The sequence below is a fragment of the Vulpes vulpes genome, chromosome 9 (assembly GCF_048418805.1).
Source record: "Vulpes vulpes isolate BD-2025 chromosome 9, VulVul3, whole genome shotgun sequence".
NCBI lineage: Eukaryota > Metazoa > Chordata > Mammalia > Carnivora > Canidae > Vulpes > Vulpes vulpes.
In genome coordinates this window covers 2493427-2509851 of record NC_132788.1, presented here as the reverse complement: position 1 = coordinate 2509851, position 16425 = coordinate 2493427, and the positions used below count along the sequence as shown (strand labels likewise).

The 16425-nt window shown below is 53.9% G+C and overlaps 1 protein-coding gene across 1 annotated transcript in view; it reads left to right on the top strand.

The window, feature by feature from the left end:
- The first annotated feature begins 1683 nt into the window (after positions 1-1683).
- Positions 1684-16425, top strand: part of TWIST2 (twist family bHLH transcription factor 2) — a 50894-nt gene continuing 36152 nt past the window's right edge. The window contains exon 1 of the mRNA XM_025984320.2: positions 1684-2323. Coding sequence (XP_025840105.1) covers positions 1806-2288 — 483 coding nt within the window. The 5' untranslated portion in view covers positions 1684-1805 and the 3' untranslated portion in view covers positions 2289-2323. The remainder of the gene's footprint in view (positions 2324-16425) is intronic.

The window sequence follows — 16425 nt, the reverse complement described above, 5'->3', positions numbered from 1 at the left end:
GGGTGGGGGGGACAGGATCTGCACCTCCTGAAATGCCCTCCAGCCTCGGGGAGCAAGTCTATCAACCGCATTCATTTAAGCTGGGCCCAGACGCAAGATGAGCAACACACGGAGTTGGTGAAAGAGCAGGGGCGCACGGTCCAAGGCGCGGCGGGGAGGGCGCAGGCCCCTGGGGCGCGGGCAGCCCAGGGAAGGCTGCGCCCCAGGCCGGGAAGCTTCCCTCGCCGTCTCCACCATCCTTCCATACGTGCATTTTCGGAGTCTGGGGAGGGATACAGAAAGCCAGATAAACCGCGAGCCTTCTCAGAGCAGGGGCGGGTGTTGCTGGGCGCGGGGACCCCCCAGGACCCTGAGTCTAGGATCCCGAAGCCCGCGGCGGGTGCGGATCTGCGGCCGGCGCTGTTCCGCGGCCACCTCCGCCGGAGGGGCTCCCGGTGCGCGGCTCACAGCCGGGGAAGGTCCCCGGGAGCCGCCGGGCTCCGACGCGGTGGCCGCGGAGGCCGAGCGCTCCCGGCCCGGAGTTCAACTTCAATAAAAGGGCCCAGCCCGCCCTTGATCACGCGGCTTGCCTGACAGCCCGGCTCAGGCCCGGGCCTAATTGAGCCCGGGTCACCTGGGAATAGGTTCAAAGGCATCAAAGCCGTAAACCACCTCCAGGCCCCGAGCCAGAGCGGCCTGGCGAACAAAGAGCCCCCCCCCCCAACCACTTCAAACGCGCCCGCGCTCGGCGTCCAGATGGCGCGGGGCCGGGGTCCGCGGTGTCGCCCCCCGCCCAGGCCAGGCCCCGCGCTCCCGCCGCCCCGGGCCCTCCGTGCAGCTCCCCGCCTGCCCTCCGGGCCCTGCGGACGCGCGAAGCCGCGGGGCGCGCCAGCCGGGGACCCCGCACCAGGCACCGCAGGCCGGGCCAGCAGGTGGGCGCCGCGGGCCCCCGCGCTCCCGCAGAGGCTCGCTGTGCGCTCACGTTTGAAAGCGCCTGGAAGGAGGGTCTGCAAAGGGCGTCGGGGCTGGGGATCCTCGGAAAGCTGCGGAGAGAGACGACACCCAGGACAAAGCCCGGGCAGAGGCTTCGCGTGTGCACCGGTCCCCGCGCGCGTGCGTGGGCAGCGGCGTCTCGGGGGTCTGGGCGCCGCGGTCTGGGCGCGGGGACCCCCGCCCACGCACATCCTCCTCCCGGGACTGAGTGTTCGGGCCCCGGCGCTGACTCGCGGCGCTCGCGGGGGGCTGGGGTGCCACCGAGGAGCACCCCGGGGCTCCCCGCCGCGTGCTCACCTCCTGGGAGCGCATCGAGGGTCGGACTGGGCTCCCGCGCCCCCGCGCCCCCGCGCCCCCGCGCCCCCGCGCCCCGGGGAGCTCCTGCAGCCGCGGCGGGGCCCGGGCTCCACGTTGCGGAGCAGACAAAGCGGGTCGGCAGTGCCCGCGCCCCGGGGCGGCCGGAGAGCGGCCCGAGCTCCCGGCGGGGGCGCGGGCGGCGCGCAGGGGCCCGGCCTCCGGGGTGCCCGCCGCGGCCCGAGCCGAAGGGGGAGGCAAAACTGAAAGTGCCGCGCCGGGGGGCGGGGGCGGCCGGCGGAGGCCCCAGAGCTCGCCCAGCCCCCGGCCGCCGCGGCCAATCAGCGCGCCGCCCTCGCTCCTGACAACTATTTAGCAACCCAGCCCGGCTAGAGTTTCCAAAAAAGTTAGAATAACTTCCTCTCCCGGAGCCCTCGGTTTTGCACAAGCCGGCCCTGGACCCAGAGCCTCGCGGGCAGCCCGGGGAGCGCGCGCTCGGCGCCCGGCGCCCCCAGCCCCACGCGCGCCGGGCGGGCGCCATGGAGGAGGGCTCCAGCTCGCCCGTGTCCCCCGTGGACAGCCTGGGCACCAGCGAGGAGGAGCTGGAGAGGCAGCCCAAGCGCTTCGGCCGGAAGCGGCGCTACAGCAAGAAGTCGAGCGAAGATGGCAGCCCGACCCCGGGCAAGCGCGGCAAGAAGGGCAGCCCGAGCGCGCAGTCCTTCGAGGAGCTGCAGAGCCAGCGCATCCTGGCCAACGTGCGCGAGCGCCAGCGCACCCAGTCGCTCAACGAGGCCTTCGCGGCGCTGCGCAAGATCATCCCCACGCTGCCCTCGGACAAGCTCAGCAAGATCCAGACGCTCAAGCTGGCCGCCAGGTACATAGACTTCCTCTACCAGGTCCTGCAGAGCGACGAGATGGACAATAAGATGACCAGCTGCAGCTACGTGGCCCACGAGCGCCTCAGCTACGCCTTCTCCGTGTGGCGCATGGAGGGCGCGTGGTCCATGTCCGCCTCCCACTAGCGCCGCGCCGCCCACGTCCGGACCCGCGCGCCAGGGTAGGTGCTGCGCGCGCCCCGCGCCCTGGGCAGCCGTGGGGGCAGGCGGGCGGCCCGGCCGCGCGTCCCTCCCGGGGTGGGGTGGGGTGGGGTGGGGTGGGGGCCGCGGCGGCGGGGTGCGCTCTGGCTCGCAGCCGCGGGGCGGGGGTGCCCGGGGCCCCGTCGGGGCCTTCTGCGAGCTCCCCTGCCCCGGGGTGCCAGTCGGGAGCGGGGGCGACGGTGACAGCGTCCTTCGCATCCTCGCCGGGGCTGCGGGCGCCTGTGGGTGCCGTCGGGCGGGGGGCATCGCCGGGGCCGCCCGCAGGGGCAGAGGGAGGGGAGGCCGCTGGCCCCCGCGTGCGTCCCCGCTGCCGGGCGGGCCTGGCTGCGGCCGTGCGCTCCTCCCGGGGAGCCGCGGAGCGCGTGCGGACGCCCGGGGTGCGCGGACGGCTGCAGCGGGGCGTCCAGGCCGGCGCCCCGGGGGCCGAGCGGGCCGGGTGGGCGCAGAGGAGCGGGCCGGCGGCCAGGTGTGCGCTGGGGAGGGCGCGCGCGGCGGGCTGCGGGGGACACTGCCCTGCGCGGGGGGCTCCGGGGCGAGCCCGGGTCGGCCGTGCGCCGGGAGCGCTGCAGCCAGCCGGAGCGCCGGGGCCGGGGCTCGAACCGCGCTGCCCGCAGGCAGGGGGGCCGATCCGGGGCTGCGAGCCGCTGGCTCGGCCTGGAACCCGGAGGGTCTGGGAGGGTGCGAGGGGTCCAGGCTGGGAAACAGGTTTGCGGCAGCGGCGGCGGTGCGGGCGGCCCTGCGCGGGAGCAGGCGAGGGGCTCGGGCTGCCGAGGGCATTTGCAAAGTCGGGTGCGCTCTGGGAGAGCGCTCAGGGCGCCCTGCGCCCGCTCCCTTCCACCAGACACCTCGGAGGGCCCTTCAGACCAACTCTCACCCCGGAGGCGCCGTCCTTTCCAGAAGGCTCTGCGAGGCTGGTGGGCATCTCCCTTCCAAGGGCTCTCCAGGGCAACGCCAGATGTGTCGGGGGGGAGGGGGTAGAAATCCTCACTACTTCGTATGCTGCAGTTTCTCGCTCATCTTGCAGTGTTTTTATAAGTCTCTACTTCACACAGAAGGAATTTAGATTAATCCAGAGCGTGCCCCCGCCCGTTCTCCCAAACATATCTATTTCTTTTTCTTTCTTTCTTTTTTTTTTAATGTGGTTCTCTAATATCTGCAAATGTTTTTGCTGTGGTCGCACAAGGCAGATCTAGCGCAGGTGAATTTTGTTTTTAAAGTTTTTATTTCTGCGCCACTGAAAATTCTTTTGACGAAATTGCCCCCCCCCCCCGTAAGATAATGATCGTTTTATAGGTTTTTTTTTTTTTTTTTAAGAAAGAATTTTTTAGCAGAGAATAACTTATGGGAATCTCCTCCTATCTTTGTCAAAAACAGATGGAAAGTATCTCAATCACATATTTCTCTAGGAAAGAAAGTTTGGATTGGCTGAGTAGTAAAATGCTACAGGGGGATAATACATTAATTCTGGGTTTTGCTGCCTAAATTATGAGCTTCCATTAGTTAATTCCATTTACCCTTTATACCATCCATAGTTTACAGGACATCTGAAGTAAGGACAAACAGATGAGGAATGTCATCTTTGTAAAGCATACATGTATAGCTTTGTTTAAGAAAAATGTCAACAGAATTATCATTAAGACTTCCCTCCAGAAAATTATTTGAAAGCAAATACCAGGAGATAGTACCTTAATGTAAAATTTAGTAGGATCATTTAAAAATCATTTTTAAATAACCACGTTCCTCAAACTTAGAGAATCAGAGCTCACACTTAAAGATTATATAAAAATAAAAGGCAATACTTTATTAACGTGTTGAGAATTTGGGGGGAAAGTCCTTAAAATATAACAGGTAACATATTCAGCTGGAGAACGAATGATCTATATGGGGGTCTAATTATTTTTATTTTTATATACTTGAATATAACTAATTCCAGTAAGCCAGTTTCTTTAGGTAGGTTGGTAACCACTCTCTACAAGAAGAGAAGGGAAATGTGGACATTTTTGATACACCAATAACTCTGGACACGTCTTGTTTTTACTTACCAGGCACGCTGGGCAAACATTTTTGTATTTTTTTTAAATCACATCAGTCTCTGTGAATATAAATACAATCTTGATTGGTCTGATTTCCTGAAAATGTCACTAAATGGCATTTGTTATTTACTCGTAATATTTTAAAGAGGTGCTAGTTCTACGTACCAGCAAAGAATTTCTAGACCTTTCAGTAAATTGCGTGTGATTTTAATGTCTTAATATGAGGAGTTTTCACATATATGACAAAAGCTGCTTCCAGACGAACAGCAGCAACCATAAAAAGCCTGAATTGTCCCTTGATATAAAGAGAAGCACAGGAAATGGTGGAGTTCGGCTGGTGCTAATATTTAGCCTGACTTTCTTCTTTGGCCTAGTTTTCAAATATACACGTACACAATAAATCAGGTGTCGTTGGGCAGTCAGCTGGGTTCATCTAATTGGGGAAAAATATCAAAATAAGTTTTTAGTATTCTCATTAAGTGCCTCAGCTTTAGGAACAGGGTCAGGGGCACCTGGTTTGGGGGAAGGTGACGATTATCAGACATTTTTCCTATTCTCTGCTTTGTTGTTAAAGAAAACAAATCTTCCCTAACTCCTGCAATATGCACAGATTTTTTTTAGTAGGTTACTGTACTCAACAAACCACTTTTTTTTTTTTTTTTTTTTATCCTCTGAGAACTTTCTTACTTTGGAGAAAGGAGTATGATCCTCTCACCCTCTAAAAAGTGGGTAAGCCTGTTGCTGAACATTTACTTCTTGGAGGTATTTGTTAACTTGCTGTATTTGGAATGCTAGCTGGTCTCAAAAGCAAAGTAATTCTCCATGAAGAACGCACATGCAGAATCCCAGGAGAGATTTTGATTGATCAGAAGACGTGGAATGAAAGTCTGAGCTACCTGAAATGCGAGTATTGCTTTGTTATAAAATACCCGTCAATGAGATCCAGTATAGGGAGCTGAACCCCGTGATGTGGGTATTTTCTTTAAGTGTCTGTGGTTATTCTTTCAACCTTGCATGAAGACGTCTTGCTACGCATCTGGCCAGCGTGGGGGCTGGAGGGATGGGACTTTGAGAGTGGCTGTTTGAGGTCATTTGAAATATAGTACTTTATTGAGGTTTTCTGAAAACTGTACTATTTTCAGACAAGTCTTGAGCCTGAAAGAATTGAGTTTCCATCATCTTTGCTTCACTGTATTCTGGATGGACGGCACAGATGCCAGATTCCTCTTGCCTGGCAAAAAAGACCATAAAGTAAACTCTTTCTGAGCAGAGCACTATAACTCATAACTTTAGTTTAAATCTGGGCTTTAAAAAAAACAAATATTTTAATAAGCCAATTTTAAAGGCTGAACTTTTATGACAGTTTTTAAGCTTAGTATTTATATTAATCTATTCTCACTGGTGTCTTTAAAAACTCTGTGAATTCGTGCTGGAATGTCTGTTTATGTTTGTGTCTTTTCCTGGGAAAGGATAAATGTGCTGCAAAAAGCAAACCAAATACAAAGCTCTCCACCAGCAAAGAGTTCACGAATGAGGCAATAAAACTCAAAGAAGAGGTGAATAAGTTACTGTAGCCAAGAAGCAGCCATAAAGGAGAAGTAGAATCTAAGGGACACGGACAGGATGCATTCACAAGAAAAGCCGAGATGGAGTAGTAAAAACAGGGACTGTTTAAAAAGACACTGTGCAGGGTCACCTGAGTCTACACGTGTGACAAGATTGTAGAGAATGAAACACACACACACACACACACGAGTGCATGTAAAACTGGTGAAGTCTCAGGACTTCTGGAGATCATATCAGTGTCACTTTCCCGGTTGTGGCCTCGCATCAGTTTTGCAAGATGTTACCTTTGGGAGAAACTGAGTAAAGAGTGTAAGATACTCCCTGTTATTTCTTACAACTTCATATGAATCTACAGTTTTGTCAAAGTAAAAAGGAAAGATATTCCACGAGAATTTAAAATCTTTTCTGTATTCAAACAAGCAAATTATGTAAGGTATTATTATGCCTCATGCAGGAGTAATCAACTAAAAATGTGGTTTGAACCCAAATCCACCTTTTTCTCCTGATGTCATTTGCATGTTGTCCTTCTTTTCAAAATACGAGGAATCTCAAAATATTTCCACTATATAATTAAGGATGGCTCCTTCTTATTCTGAATCCCAGAAATCTGAGAGGAGAATTACCAATTAATACATTTTTTCCCCTATACTAAGAAACAAAATATTTTTCAAAGAAATTTCAAAACCGACTGAAGATTAGCTTTTCAGATACTAAGTCGACCCTGACATGCACACACAATTCTGAAGCCCACGGTTTGAAAAAAAATTATTCACCAAGAGGTTTAGAGATGAAAGTTTTAGTATTTAGAGCCATACATGCACCTCGAGGTGAGAGAGAGAGAGAGAGAGAGAGAGAGAGAGAGAGAGCAAACCTTAAATTCAGTCACGGTTATTTTAAAGTAATATTTGTTTGTCCTGGGAACATATTTTGTGTTTAGTTCAGTAGTAGACCTTTGAATGCAATTTAGCTATATTAAATGTGCCTTAATTTAATGTTTGTTTTGGAATGTGATACAGTGATATTAACGATGTGATTTTCGTGCTGATGTAAACTAGGTCACAATGGGATTTGTCCCCAGTGATTACTAATAGTGGTCATGCTCAAGGAGAATTGAGTCAGGAACTGGAAAAGCCTGACTCAATTCCAACATGAGAGAAATTTTTAGTAGTTAATTGAAAATAGAGTCATTTTTGAACCCAAACGGTGTTATTTTACATGCTTCTAACGTCTGTATTGTTTTTGTACATCTCGATTGTTCGGACTAACATGAGCCTGTGATTATGTGTAAGAAATCGGTGGCTGAGAGTGCTCAGGGCACGGGGTCTGTGGAGTCTGTTGCTTAGCACCCACGTCCCATCCCCAAACGCTTTCCTCTGTCCCTTGACCAGGGGAAGGTGTAGATGACCCCAGCTTCTCATGACAGCCCCTGTAGAACTGTAACTTGACTTCTTAAATCCTAAGATTGCTACCTTTAAAATTGGCACATGCCAATCTGGCTCTGCAGATCAGAATTTCCCCCATCAGTTAAATGAAGGATAGTCCAAAGAGCTTTCAGTTCTCTAATTCATCTATTCTGGAAAATACTTTTTCTTTTTAGCTCACATCCAGCCTTTAAAAAAAAAAAAAAAGTCATTTGCACCTTTTGGGGGAGGATTGCAAATTTAGTCACGTTGTCTGACATTAGATTCATATTTCCCACTGTTTAATTTTGACAGAGTTCACATTTGTTTTTCGGAATGTATAGATTTGGTACGTGACTGACAGGAGAGGTTTGGGCAGAAACCTTGATTTTAATTAACCCTTTGATGGTGACCAAACACCAAATCCCAACCCCATAGCTGAGGTTTGTGGTGTGGTCACAGCCAGAGCCTTTCCAGAGCGCCAGGCGGAGCCACTCAGCACAGGACAACCTAGGGCAGGTTTTCAGCTTTTTGCTTCAAGAGGGGAGGAATAGGGTTCCTTTATCTCACTTCCACTTGGAGGAAAAAAAAAATGACCACACTTTTTGTTGTTAATGCTGTTTTTTTACTGCCGTACAAATAAAATGCCACACTGACTTCTCTGTTAAAGTCTCTGAGTTTGTCCCTCTTCTTAAGAGATTCAAGGGATTTTTTTTCTTTTTTTTTTTCTTTTTTCTTTTCTTCTTTTTGCCTGTTTCAGCGGCAAGTGGGGCTCCAGGAGGGACAGCTTGTAAAATAAACAAACTCCCTAAAAGAAAACACAGGCCAATAGTTTATAGTCTCTGACTCTATCTACTGCCATGGTGGCTTTCTTTGTGTGTTCTACTTTGATTTAACATTCTGGAAGTCAAAATGCAAGCAGGCAGCGTCTTCCTTCAATCAAGAGCTCTAGAAATAAAGATTGAGTTGCTATTTCCTTTCCTTAATCTCAGTTCTTAAAGTAGATTTGGCTTGCAGGGAGCGCGGAGGGATCAGAAGTCAGAAGCCATTTGCCTTGTTTGGCTTTTTGGACCTCGAGGTGCAAAGTGCCTGTTAGCTAGAGAGGCCTGGCCCGGTGGAGGGCTAGAAGGCAAGCCGGCCTTCGGGCTTAGCCAGATCCCCACTGACTTCCAGAAAGCTGAGTGAACTTAAAATCCAGCTCTTCATGAGAGTGCCTTGATAAATATGTAGTGAGGTGCGTCTCCTTTCTTTGGGAAATGCCTGAATTATTGCAAATTGGAACGGAAAGAAGGGAGGGAGAGGCATGATTTTCCTGGAGACCTGTCCCTTTCATGTGATTGAGTTCCACAGATGAGCGACGTCTCCACTGAAGATTGATTTCCCCAAATTTAAACCATTCCAAGTTGCGTACTACGTATATGTTGGTTCCTAAGTAATTAAAACCGACGTTCCTCTCCTTCATGGTGTCTGTGTGCCTGGGTGGGAGCCCGAGACAGAAAGAGCTGATCCTTTGCACGTTGTTTTTTTTTTTTTTTTTTTTTCTGCCCAGTGAGCATTTCTTCTGCAGCCATGCCCCCTGCCACCCACTCCTACCGCCCGCACTCCCTCTCGTATTCTTTAACTGAGAACTCATCTGTGTTATTATTACCATTAGCCGAAGCCCATGTCAGTTTTCATATTATAATCAGTAAGGAAGGATGAACAAGGAGCCTGTCCTTCCAGGAATAGCACCATCACGCCCAGGGGATGAACACACCATCTCTGGGTTCTCCAAGTTGAGCGGTTCCAAGTGTTCGGGAAGCTCAGTGGGGCTCAGTGAACGATGTACACCCGGGCCCCCGGGCCCCCACCTCTGTGCTGGGTGACTCCCTCTCCTTAATTGCCCCCGTTACTACTTTCTAAGAAAGTTGTTGCACTGATACTAGAACAGAAGTGTCCCAAACAGATGTCTGTACCCTAGGAAATCTGGTGGGTCCTGTTTCTGTTGGTTTCTCTTGTGCAGCAGGAGCGGCCTCATCCACCTATAGCTGCCAGGGAACCGGGTGGTGACCCCCTGGGAGCGCCCACACGGGGGTTCTGTGGCGTCTTCATAGGCTGGGGCAGACCTCATGGAGTCGTGGGGTGTGATGAAGAGCCCCGCACAGGGAAGGATTTCAAGGGCGGAATTGACTTGAGGTGGCTTGGTTGGATGTTAAAGTATTGCCAATTGCAAAAACTCTCATTTAGACTGCTTTTCGGGGGTAGAGGTGATCTTTTAACTAAACGACATGTGTAAGGTGGGGACTATGATATATTTATCGGCTCATCTCAAAGATTGCTATTATGCTACATTCGTTTTTGTTTTATGACATTTCCAAAAATGAACAATTCCCTATCATTTCATTGTTGAGCAGTTTAATCTCCTTGTGCGTCTCCAAAGACTCCATAAACATTAATCTATCATCTTACAATTTATAATACGGGAAAGGTAACTCTTTCAGGAGTGACAGAGTAGGAGAAAATGAGGGGGTGCGCAGGAGGCGTGCTGTGCGGAGACCCTCACAAGGGACGGGGGCAACCAAGGAGACCGGGGCCCCTTAGTAAGAAAACAGAAGGATCCAGGCTTCTGTGCACCTCCCAGTGCTGGCTGCCGATGGATCACCTCTTCCCTCAGGGTCCCCCAGAAACCGAAGAAAATGCTTTATCAGAATAAGCATGCTGCCTGCCTTCCCAGAACAATGAAACCCAGCAAGGTGGCCTCAATTCTTCTGCCTTAATGCCCCAGGCAGGAGGCTGCGGGGCCAGAGTGACTGGAGAAGGACCTACAGGGCTCTTGTGTCTTATTTGTTCCCAGGGGTCAACGTGGCTCTGCAAAGGGTATCAGAGAAGTGCCAGGGTGGCTCCTGCCTTGGAGGAGCCCCCCCACCCCTGTCGCGAGATGCTTCGGGTGTCAGAGCACAGGGCCCTGACCACCTGTCAGGGATGGACACACCTCCTCGACACCGGGGTGGGGACCCAAGGTCAGCCTGGGTGGGCTGGGCTGTCCTGGGCTGCTCAGCGCCCCTGTGTGGCTTGGAGGGACCCTCCGAGGACAGTGCAGGGGAGCAAGAGGAAAGGCCTCGAAGATCATTTATTTGCAAAGAGCTGCTCACTGCTCTGTGGCTTTCTGGGCCTCCAGGCAGGGCAGAGGCGGGCCCGGGAGCTGCTCGCTGACCCCCACCTGCAGGTCACGCAGCTGAACGTCCCAGCGAGGTGAGCCCAGGGCTGACGAGAGCGAGCGGTGGCTCAGCATTTATTTCCTCCTCCTGGGGTTCACACTGTAGAAATCTCCCCACCGCCAAATTCTGCACGAGAGGCCTCTGCTCATCCACAGTCGGCTTCCAGAAGGAGACGTCAACCTCCCACCCCTGAGGTCGGCCCGCAGAGTGCTGGACGGTGATGGGACATTACTTTCCCGGGGGTCACACCGGACGGGCCTGCTCCTGCCTCCTTCCCCGGAAGTGTGTCCGTGTGCAGGTTCTCCGAACCCCACCCTTGGCCAGCGTGTCGGAAAGACCCAGCGCGCACCCTTTTATGTTAATCACACAATCTCACTTTCCCGGAGCCCCGAGAGGGAGGGGAGGGGAGCGGGCGGGCGGGTGTCCCTGGCCCCCCGGGGTGCTCCCCGCCTTCTCCCGCGGGGCTGTGCACGCTCCCCCGGGCATCCCCAGGGCTCCTCCTGCCCGTGACTGCGCGCCACCCATGGGACTCTCCACGATGGATTTTGCAGTTTGTAGAAGTCACTGCCTCCAGATTAAATCGTATGGAAGTCTTTCCCTTGGGAACCGTCGCCTCCACGGTCTTTTTCTATTTTGGGGAAATTTTAATTAGACAGAAACCGAAGCCTGTTGCCTTTGCAGGAAGAGGCGAGGCTCCCAAGTTAATCTGTTGGGCAAACCCGTTGTCCTGCGTCCAGCGGGCCTTGGGGTGGAGAACATTCCTGCCCTCAACCCACGGTCGTGTGTGGCTTAGCAAGTTGTAGCGTCTCTGGGGACTATGTAAAGTGATGGGGTGGGTTCCTGACACCCTGCAGCTGTCCGTATCGTGGGAGTCAGTATGACCCAGGCACTCCCCACTAGCTGTACACCCCGGAGGGATTGAAGGCAGGGGCTCCGGGGAACAGGTGTGCGCGTGTGTTTACGGCAGTGCTGCTCACGATAGCCTCAAGGTGGAAGCCACCCCAACTGTGCCAGCTGGGGGAGAGCGAGAGCTCGGGGTGTTCTGCTCAGCCAGGAGAGGCCGCGGGGACAGCCACCGGCGCAGCGTGCTGCTGGCGGACGTGACGCTAAGTCAGAGGAGTCAAGACACAGGAGGCCAAGTGTTGTGTGAGTCCCTCTAAACGAAAAATCCGGAATAGGCAAAAGTGGATTCGTGGCTGCCAGGGCCTGGAGGAGGGGGATTGGGACATGATTGCTTAATGGGTGTGGGATTTCTGTTTGGGGTGATGAAAAAGTTCTAGAAATAGATAGTGATGATGTTTGCACAATAGTGGGAGCGCCGGGCACTTAATTCCACCGGATTTTGTACTTGAAAGTGGTCAAAGTGACAAATATCATATTATGTGTATTTTATATCCCCCAAGACGTGGACCGTGGGCCCCTCTGCTGCTCAGTAGGACGTGGGGGTGGACGTGGGCTAAACTCCCCGCTTCTCTCCGCTTTCCAGACGCGCTGCCCGCGTTCGCCACGTGACTCTGTGTTTATCAGATGATTCTCCGCCTTGGGGCGGCCCTGCCTGGAAATGTTTCTCTTTCTCTTTCGTAATCTGTTTCCTAATGGGGACCCCCCCCCCGAAAAAGTACTCTGATCACCCCCTGCCATTTATCCCCATGCTCCGATTTTAGCGGCATGTCATGATTCCTCCGGAAGCCCCTCCACGTGGACTGAGCTCTCACGTGCTCGGGGGCGATGGGCCGGGGGTGGGGGGCCCGGGTTCTGTGTGGCTTGCGGTCCACCCAGCGGCCCAGAGAGGGGGCGTTTCCTCATCTGGCGAGGGTGGCCCATGAGCTCCCTGGAGCCTGTCGGCGGATTGGACCCTTTGAGGCTCAGAGGAAACGTCGAGACACTGATGCTGACTTGATGGCTCCTGAAACGTGGGGCCTCTGGCTCGGGGCTGCTCCTCTCAGTGGACCCCTCTTTTCCCCTGGTATCACTTAACCCAGGGCTGGGGACGGAGCACAGCGCAGTGAGTGTGCTTTTGAGTGGCACGCCGAGGGCCGTGCCAGAGACGGGGTACAGGCCGGACCCTGGCATGAAATCAGTCCGGGCCAATTGGGCGGTTTTCTCTTTACTTTTTTTTCTCTTCTTCCTCCCCTGATCGCTTAACCCTTATGTGCCTCCTGAGCCCCCCGTGGGACCCCGGGGACCCACACAGGAGCAAGGGGCAGCGGAGGGGCTCTCCTCTGAGGGGTCCTCAGCCACGATCCAGTTCTGTTTCTTTTTTAAACTCTACCACAGTCAGCCCAGAGATCGTGTTGGGCTCGTGGATTGCGTGTGTCTTGAGAATCCAGGCACATGGGCTCAGAACTGGGAGCAGACCCCAAGGAATCTTAACCAGGAGAGTCAGGTTGCCCAAAGCACAGCATGCGGTTGTGTCTCCATTCCTGGCCCTCTGGCCCCCCGGAGGGAAAACCTTCGGGAGGGAGGGAGACAGAGATGCCCCAAACCCTGACACAGAGGACTCCACGGAGAGACAGCAGGGTGGGATCTGCTTGTCTACTCCCCTCGTTATGCTCCTGGCCTCACAGGAGCCGGAGTCACCTCCACAAGCCAGGTGCATCCTGTCTCGGGGACCCCATCTGTCGACACTCAGCTGCAGAGTGGACACGCTTTGATATATTACTGTGGTGCTCACATGGACAGCGTGGCACTCCGCTCTTCTCTCTCGTCACTTCTGCTTCATAGTGACCGAAGAGGAGGCATAGGTGTGCCCACCTGGGCGCTGTAGGCCGTGGGACATTGGGGCCAGCACTCCAGTCAAGACAGGGTACAAGGGGGGGGGGACGTCCATCCCTTGACTGTGCAGTTGGTTTCACAAATACCATCCTGGTGACATGAACTAGGTTTAGCATCTTTGGGTGCACAACACACAGGGTGCTCCTTCCCACCCTGTCCCCTATCCTCCTTACTGTCCCCTGAGCAGTTCAGGCCTTAGTGTCACAATGACCTCAGCCTCTCCCTTAGCACATCTGCTGACAAAGCTGATAGAAAATCAGGCTTCCTGGTGAATCCCTGGGCATGCATCCATTTTACCCCATCCAAGCCTCATGGTTCGGTGGAGCATCGATCACCTAGGACGTGTGGCCCCCCAGATGGAGGGCAGCAGGGACACCCGGGTCACTGTTCCATAGAACCCATCAGTGAACGTTCAGGGAACTTAAGTGACATTTGCTGATGGGAACCCTTCACAGCCTCTCGTTTCTGATCTTTCAAAGTAGAGTAAGCATAAATTAGGAAGGAAAAAAAAATCTCTGATTAAATTAAAAATTGAAACTCTTGTATACCAAAAAACTACGATAACCAGAACTTTGAAATGAGCCAGGAAGGAAGCATTCACAATGTGTTGTGCAGTGAGTCAATATTCCTACTACACCAAAGCTCTTAAAAATCCGAAGGAAAACAAAATAATCACCCAGTAGGAAAAAAAGGGTGGAAATATGAATTCACAGGAGAAGAAATTCAGTTGCCCAATAAACCTAGGAAAGGTGTTCAACTTCAACAGTAACCCAAGAAATTAAAAACAAACAGGTGGATACTTTTTTTTTTTTAAAGAAATTGGAAGAAAAGGTAATGATAATCCTGAGTATTGAGGCAGGTGTGAGGCATGGGGCCCCCTTGTCTTTGACCTGCGAAGATGAATTGTACAATCTTTACAAGGAGACTTTGACAATAGATAAGGAAAGGTTGGAACATGGGGAATCCTGTTTGAGCCAGGAATTGCACTTGCAGTCACTATCCTGGGTGAATAACGGTGGGTCTGGCCAGCAACGACGAGATTCCTATCGGCTTTGCTAATATTAGTGACACGCTTCAAAGGTCCTGGGAGGTTGGTTGAGAATAAACTGTGGTCCGTCCATAGACTGGAGCACTATACAGTCAGCAGATTTTGTGCCGAAACACATATTTGATCATTGAGGGAAACGGCCCCATGAGGGATCATAAGGATCATAAGACCCCAGGGTTGAAAATTCCTAGTGGGCTTGCACGTGCGTTTGGCACGAGAGCGGAAACCTCTGGACCAAGATGTGAGTCAAAGAATCTCCTTTTCCTTCTTCTTCTTGTGTTTCTTTATTTTCCAAATGTTCTGCAAATGCCCTGTCTTGCGTTTGCAGTTGAGAACACAGGGCTCCTTAAAGATCGAGGGGAGGGTGCACACCCACCGGTCGCTGGTTGGGACTCTGCGCGGCCCTCCCCACGTCCCCTCCGTGAAGCTCCGCTCCTGCAGGACAGCCTGCTCCCCTGGCCCGACCTCCCTTTCACTATTACAGCTTCGGTTCTGCCCGAGGTCATATGAGAAAGGGGCCTTAGAGGCCTGCGTGGCTCAGTGGTTGAGCATCTGCCTTGGACTCGGGGCGTGACCCCGGGGTCCTGGGATCGAGTCCCGCATCAGGGAGCCTGCGTCTCCCTCTGCCTGTGTCTCTGCCTCTCTCTGTGTGTCTCTCATGAATAAATAAATAAAATCTTTAAAAAGGGGGGGGTCCTTTAAAAACCTATTCTTGCACCTCCCGCACTGTGTGGCTCAAGACCCCGACCTGTTACTTTAATCTGATACATTTTTCCAGAATGTACAACAGGGCCCAGCCTGGCTCCCTGGCTTTGGGCGACCGGGCTGCCTACGCCTTCCTGCAATTCCAGGAATTAGCGTGTCCTCATCCTTGTCCCCGCGTGGCCCCCACCCTCCGTGGGCTTTCCGTGCTCCCCTCGTCTTTGGTTTGTGAACTCTTCTCTCTGTATTTGGGGATAAATGTCCTTAATGATAAAGCACTCCCAGATTTCTGGATTAAGTGAGTGGAGAAAATACGATGAGTTTAGTAACTGTTCTCCTAACCCGAACTGGGAGGAGGGGGAGGAGGAGGAGGAGGAGGAGGAGGAGGAGGAGGGAGGAACCTCTCCTCACCTCTTGGAGGCCGTTGGGATTCACTGATGATTGGACCGAGAAGCTAGAATCAGTCATCCCAAGCTCCTGGCCTTGTGCGATGACCGGGAGTGCTGGGCCCGGAGGGGCGGATGGGCGGGCCGAGGGGGGGGTTGTGGGGGGGCGGGCGGGGGAGTGGGTTCGCCGCCGTCCCTGCAGGCCAGGTCCTCCAGAGCCCGGGCCCGCTTGCTTCCAGCCTCCTCCGGTGCCTGCGTCCCACCTGCACCCTCCCGGGGGCCCCACGGCCACCCGTGTCCCCAGGCGGAGCCCCAGGCTCACATTTCCTCTCAGATTCTCAGCCCTAATCTAATTTGCACTGGGCCTGCCTTCTTTCACCCCTGGGCTGCATTTGATGCATACTTCTGGCAAAATCTGGGACCACCCTTGCCAGATGACCAAATCCCTTTCAGAAGGCTGACCGAAGTGTTTGTGAGTTTCCACGGGCGAGCGCGGGTGTGGGGAGCGGGAGCCCCGGGCACACGTGCTCGCGGCCTCCCCTGCCCGCGGCCTGCCCGTCCCGCACCGGGCCAGCTGCGCTTTAATCCCCAGCCCCAAACCACAGATACCTTTTGCTGTCAAGACATAAAGAAACCAAGAGGTTAACGGCCGGGTGAGCCCCGCCGTGGGCCTCCTGCATGAATCAGCGCCGACTGCGGAGCAGAGCGGGTGACTCACACGGATGGCTTTTTGTCTTCTGGCCACGCACATCAACAGCAGGAAGGCTTGAATGGGAGGCCGGGGTGTGGGGCAGAAGGTGGCCTGGGCGGAGGGAGCGCAGGCCCTTGGGACCAAGACGCAGTGCCAGCGGAGCGGAGCCCGGCGCCCGCGTGGGCACTGTGGGCCCAGAGGGACCGGTGGGGGGGGGAGGTGAGTGAGCCCCGGATGCTCTGTGGGGTGCTGGGCCCAGGGCCA